The 5,907-nt window shown below is 46.6% G+C and overlaps 1 protein-coding gene across 1 annotated transcript in view; it reads left to right on the top strand.

The window, feature by feature from the left end:
* Tarbp1 (TAR (HIV-1) RNA binding protein 1) overlaps nt 1–5,907 on the top strand; it is a 62,211-nt gene that overhangs the window by 369 nt on the left and 55,935 nt on the right. Inside the window, 3 exon segments of the mRNA XM_029570368.1 lie at nt 1–501; nt 4,263–4,360; nt 5,759–5,828. The exon segment at nt 1–501 is cut by the window's left edge and continues 19 nt beyond it. Of these exon segments, the coding sequence (XP_029426228.1) occupies nt 1–501; nt 4,263–4,360; nt 5,759–5,828 (669 nt within the window).

The following is a 5,907-nucleotide window of genomic DNA, read 5'->3' as shown; positions in this document are numbered from 1 at the left end:
CCGCCCTGGCTGAGGACGCGCTGCGGGAACTGCCGTGCGCGCCGGCCGCAGAGGTGCTGGCGGCCGTCGGGCCCAGTCTGCGAGCGCTCGAGGATGCGCCTCTGCTTCGGTGCCTGGCGCGCGCGGCCGTGGAGTTGGTGCTGGCCGGGGACGCGCCGCCGCCCGTGACCGCGTGTCTGCTGCCTGCGCTGGCACAGTGTGCGGAACCGGCGTTGCGGGCCGCTTGGGACGCACTGGGCCCCTCGGGGACGCCGGGCCGCGTGGGGCCCGAGCTGCAAGTGCTAAGCGCGCTGGTGGACAAGCTGCTGCCCCAGCCGGGCGCGCGCCACGCGGGTCCCGACGCGCGACTCTACAGCCGCTTCTGGAAGACTGTGCAGGCTGGGCTGGGCCGCGCCCCCGACGCCCTTTCGCGCAAGTATGCGCGCCACCTGCTCCTTAGGGCCGTAGAGGTGTCCGCAGAGCTGGCCGCGGACTGCACCTGTGGTGACCAGGATGAAACCGGTACCTGCTTTTCTCTTTGCCCCAGCCCCAACCCGCTTACGAACACCAGGTCCTGGGGGTCGTCCCTGTCATCCATAAGAGGGTTTGACGTCCACGTGGTACTCCAAACCCATCATCCCTGGGAATACCCTGTTCACCTTGGGACCGGTGGACCCAGAGAAGGGTGTTGTTACTGCACCCGCACTGGCATGATTCTGAACACCCATCCAAACCTGCTGTATGCCCTAGTTGGTACTAGAAAAAGGAAGGGTTGAGATCCATCACACTGAAAGAAAAATGATGTCATCCAGGTAAATGCTTGAGGCCTGGGGGCCAGATTTGAGCATCATTCATTTAACGTTTTGTTTGGGAATTCTACGAGCAGGATTTGCTAATATGTGCTAAACATATCCTCTCAATCAACCTTTTTGTGTGTCAGCCAGAGGCCAACATAGGGTGTCTGCCTTGCTCACTCTACATCTGTTTCTTTGAGACAGGGTCTCTGAACCTGGAGCTCAGAATTCAGCTAGATGGGCCAGGGACCCTGTCCCCTGTCCCCATTCTCCCCAGCTGGTATTACAAGCACATGCCACAATGTCAGGCCTTTTATATGGCTGTTCCTGTATGTCTGTTATGTTTTCAAGTCTAGCATTTACATGTGAACTTACTACATTTATCTTGTGTGTATGTTAACTTGTCATGGTGCCCTTGTGGAAGTCAAGAGGACAACTTGTGGTTCTCTTTCTACCATGTGGGTCCCAGGGATCAAACTCAGATCTTCAGGGCTTAGTGGCAAGCACCTATACCTGCTGAGCCACCTTGCAAGCCCATTTGAACTTTAAAAAAGAATTAAAAAAACCCCACCTTTCCATCTTCTGCAAAATCTCCACCTGCTCATCTGCTCCTGCATGCTGTTTACCTTTTCACTTATACCCTTTGACATAGTTATTCACCTGTCCGATAACTGGACCTTTAGGTTGGCTTTGTTTTCTGTTTTATTTTGGGGTTATGGAGTCAGTTTTCTGTTTCTTACAGGAGTAGAGACTTGAAAAAATATTTCTGCCTGCAAATGAACTGTCCTCATCTGTTAGGTTCTCAGCCTGTGGCTCTGAGTTGAGCAACCTGGTTTGTGGTTGAGCTGGCTTTGAGCTTGTTGCTATACTTCAGTGCATTCTACTGTTCAGTTCTGGGGGCGTTCTAGCTGCTACATGCTTACTGTGAAGTGGGGAGAACCAGAGGGTATTTCTCAGGCGTTGGATCTGCACCTACTGGGGTTTGCTGAGCCTTGACAGCAGGTGCTTGTTGCTTGGTGAGGAGTTTGGGACTTCTCACTGTTGCTGCTCCCACTGCATTGTGGGCCACACACACTCCTGTGCTGGCTGCACTTATTGTAGTCTGAGCAAGGTCCTGAGCACAGGCATCCCGGCACCCAACACTTTTGCCTAATGGTTTCTCAGTGCAGCCTCCGGAGAAGGGTTTCAGTTCCCTTTGGCATCAGGGACAATGGTGCCTGCTTTGGCCTCTCATCAGAAGTTCCAGGGACAGAGGTGGGTTTTGCTCACCACCCCACCACCCAGTCCTCTCTAGGCCATAGACATGTCTGTCTGGTGAGTCTTGCTTACCCTTGAACCAAGGCAGCTCTGTAACCTGTGCCTCCTGAGTCTCCTGCCTCCCCAGGTCCTTAAAGCAGCACGTGGGAAGCCAGGAAAATAGCAGGTGGGTCCTTGTGGTTCTCAGGACTTCTAAACTGTTCACTGCCCACTCTGGGCCTTTAAACACTCCTTAAATGCCATGTTTTATTGATTGATTTTAATTTTATATGTATGAATGTTTTTCTGCATCACATGTGTGATGTAGTATTATGTAGTGCACCACATGCATGTAGTACCCACAGAAGCCAGAAGAGAGTGTTGGATCCCCTGGAACTGGAATTACATATGTTGTTAGTCACTATGTCGGTGTTGGGAACAGAACCCAGGTTCTTTGCAAAAGAAGCCATCTCCCCAGCCCCTTGTTTTTAAATTTTATTTATTTTGATAAATGTCATGTTCTAAAGACTACTGTTTTGGGGGCACCTCTTCATGCTCAGCCAGAAGTGGGGGACAGCTTGCTTGCTTCCTTTTGTAGCAACTTCTGCACTTTGGAATTCTGCTTTCTGATGGACCCCTGATGTTTAAGATATTGTGGGTTATCCATCCTTTCCTCTGTGAGGCGAAGCATTCTCTGGTGGTTTTCTGCTCTAATCAGAAGCTGAGACCCTGTGTATCTAAACACCTTGATTGTGTCTTTACAACTTGATTGCTAGTTTGATTGGACCTGAATTCTAGCTGGGTAGACATTTCCATCTGGAGTTTTAAAGCATCCATCTGTCAGTCTAACCTTCTAGAAGCTGGAGTGCCCATTGTTGCTGCTGGGAAGTTGAAATGATTCTGGATCCTCTGGTCTCTGTGGAGGCTCCTGGGGTCTGGGACCTCTGACATCAGTGTACTGGATATTGGTGTACCTCTGCTGTCCGGAAATCAATCCTTTGCTCCTAGGAACTTCCCTGAGTCACTGTGGTGATTTCTTCCTTTCTCTTTCCTGTTCTCTTCTTGATTTGGAAACTTCTGAACTTACCTTCAAAGCACCTTACCTCTCCAGTGGATTTTCTGGAATGTTTTCTTACACACCCTGGGTAATTTCTTTGATTTCCAATCTTTTCTCTGAGTTTTTTGTTTCCACCACCAGATTTTAATTTTCAGGCATGTCTGTTCTTGGAGCATCCCCTTTAATTTTACATAGTAACCTGTTCTGACATCAGTGAATAAATACCCTGTGTGGCTCAGCCCAGCTGCTTGCCTCCACTCACAGAGGAGACTTACTGAGTCTTCTGGTTTGCCGCTTCTTGGCTTTCCCTGGGCCAAGTAAAAAGTCCTTTTCCTCAGGTTCCTGTTTTCTTCAGATTTTCAAATTCTGAATTTTATTTCTATTCTATGTTCCTGTTTTGGTTTTTTTTTTTGTTTTGTTTTTTTGTTTTTTTCCCTTTCAATTTTTTTGGGGATTCTGCCTTTGAAAAATCCTGTACTATTGGAGTCTTGGGGAGAGAAAGTAGAAATTGTACAAACATGCTATTCTTACCCAGAATTCCATAACAATTATCTTAGTGAAGGAAAAACAAAAAAAGAAAACAATAAGCAAGAACTAACAACAACAAAATAACCTTCCCCTCCAGAAAATCAAAAACAAAAACTAAGGCTAGGCATGGTGGTACTGGCCTATAATCCCAGTACTCAGAAGACAGAGGCAGGAGGAACAGGAGTTAAAGGTCATCTGTAGCTACATAGCAAGTTTCGGGTCAGCTTGGGCTACAAGAGATCCTGTCTCAAAAACTAAAAAGCCAGGCAGGCAAGGTGCACATGCCTTTCATCCCACTACTCAGGAGGCAAAGGCAGGTGGATCTTTGTGAGTTTGTGGTCAGCCTGGTCTACATAGGGAGTTCCATGTCAGCCAAGGCTACATATGAAACTTTGTCTTGAATAGAAAAGAAAGAAAAGGAAAGAAAAGAGAAAATCAAAAAGCCAAACCAGCCAACCAGTCAGCCCATGAACTAAGCAAGCAAACCACATGAATAAAAATCCAAATGAAGTTTCTTTTTGCACGTCCCATGCTTTTGTGGTGCCTGCCTCCATGGTTAGAGAATGCACCCTTTGGTAACACTGGCATTGTTTTAAGAACTGCTGTCATGAAGCAAATAACAAAATAGCTAAAGGAAGAACTGATTTTTCTCTTTAAAATCCCGTTAGGTCCAACCCTCTTCTGGTGGTCTGAGAAGAAAAAAGAGGAGCTTCTAAAGTTTTGGGAAAACTACATCTTAATTATGGAAACCCTGGAAGGAAATCAGGTAAGTATTTTTTATTTGAGCAGTCCTGCAGTTGATAGGACTTCCCATTTTTAGACATTAATGGAAAACAGTACACAAAGGCCAGCTTAAGTAGTTGACAGAATCCTTTGTTTTCTGGTATCAGTGTAATCTAAGATAGATCGTAAATCTTTTCAGGAAAGTAACACCTCCATTGGATTCAAATGACCTTCCCTTGGCACTCTCAAACTGTAGTATTTGTCAGAGTTACCCAGGCAGCATGTTACCAGGTGTAAATTTTTGGGTGCCATTCCCACACTTTTGGATTTAGTTCATCTGGGACAAGGCTGGAGAGTGTGAACTTTGGACTAGTTCCTGGTAATAACTGTACAGCTGTCCCTGGTGTAGAGGTTCTCTGTCTATAAGGGTCCCAGTCTGAAGACATTCACCCTCTGAATGTCTTTGAGGGTTCTAGTATGTAAGGTTCCCAGTCTGTAAGGTTCTCCATTCATAAGGTTCCCCATCTGTAAGATTTCCCCTTCTCCTTCTGTAAGGGTCCCAGTCTGTAAAAGCCCTAGCCTGTAAGGGTCCCAGCCTATAAAGGTCCCAGTATGTAAAAGCCCCAGCCTGTAAGGGTCCCAGAATATATGGTCCCCTGTCTATGAGAGTCCTCATCTATAAGGATACCTGTGTGTAAGGTTCCTTACCTGCAAGCGTCCCCATCTGTGAGGCCTCTGTGTTTAAGGGTCCCTGTGTGTATGGTTCCTTGTTTGTAAGCTGAAGAACAGTGAGGGGCCAGCTCTCTATGTAGTCAGTGTGAGGTGTCAGTCTACAGGGATATCACCCAGTGCTGTGGGTTGAAGAGCTTTGGCTCTGTGCTAGGCATACAGACATGTAGAATGGGAAATAGAAAGCCTATTTCAATTCAAATACACGTCTAGGGTTGCTTTGGTCAGTGGACCTCTATTATTTTAGAGATTCAGATTTATGTTATTTTGAAGGATGTAAGTCAGACTAGCTGAGTTGCTTACAGCACAGTCTAGGGGACACTGATCTCTGAATTGGCTTTCCTTCCTTGTGTGTGACCCTGACAGTATCAGGGACTGGGGGAAAAACTTTGGTGTCTTTTCCTGTTTGACTCTCTCAGGCTTGCCTGTTTCCCAGGTCAGCTAAGGATCACATGACATGTTAGAATACTCCCTGTGTATATGTACATGTCACTGTAATGGGGTTCTTTAGCTGTGCTCCCCGCCCCCTCCAGTTTCACGTAACTCAGTCTTACATACCCAAATCATGGTCCTATTCAGACCTGGAAGAAACAGGCTCCTGATGCCTGTTTTTCACGTAGTAAGAAGAGAAGGCCCAGCTGTATAAATAGATGAACCCTGAGGTGTTAAAAGTACATTCCCATTTCATGTGATTCTTTGCTATTATTTTTAGATACATGTTATAAAGCCAGTCTTACCAAAGCTGAACAGTCTGTTTGAATATGCAGTATCAGAGGAAAATGGTAAATGATTCCTTTCTTTTTGGTTTTTTTCTGTTTTGTTTTAATAACATTAATAGTCCCCCCCCACCTTATTCATTGC

Source organism: Nannospalax galili, unplaced genomic scaffold, assembly GCF_000622305.1.
Source record: "Nannospalax galili isolate Female #2095 unplaced genomic scaffold, S.galili_v1.0 scaffold1463, whole genome shotgun sequence".
Lineage (NCBI taxonomy): Eukaryota > Metazoa > Chordata > Mammalia > Rodentia > Spalacidae > Nannospalax > Nannospalax galili.
Note: the sequence above shows the minus strand (reverse complement) of the source record. Positions and strands in the feature narration are given on the sequence as shown.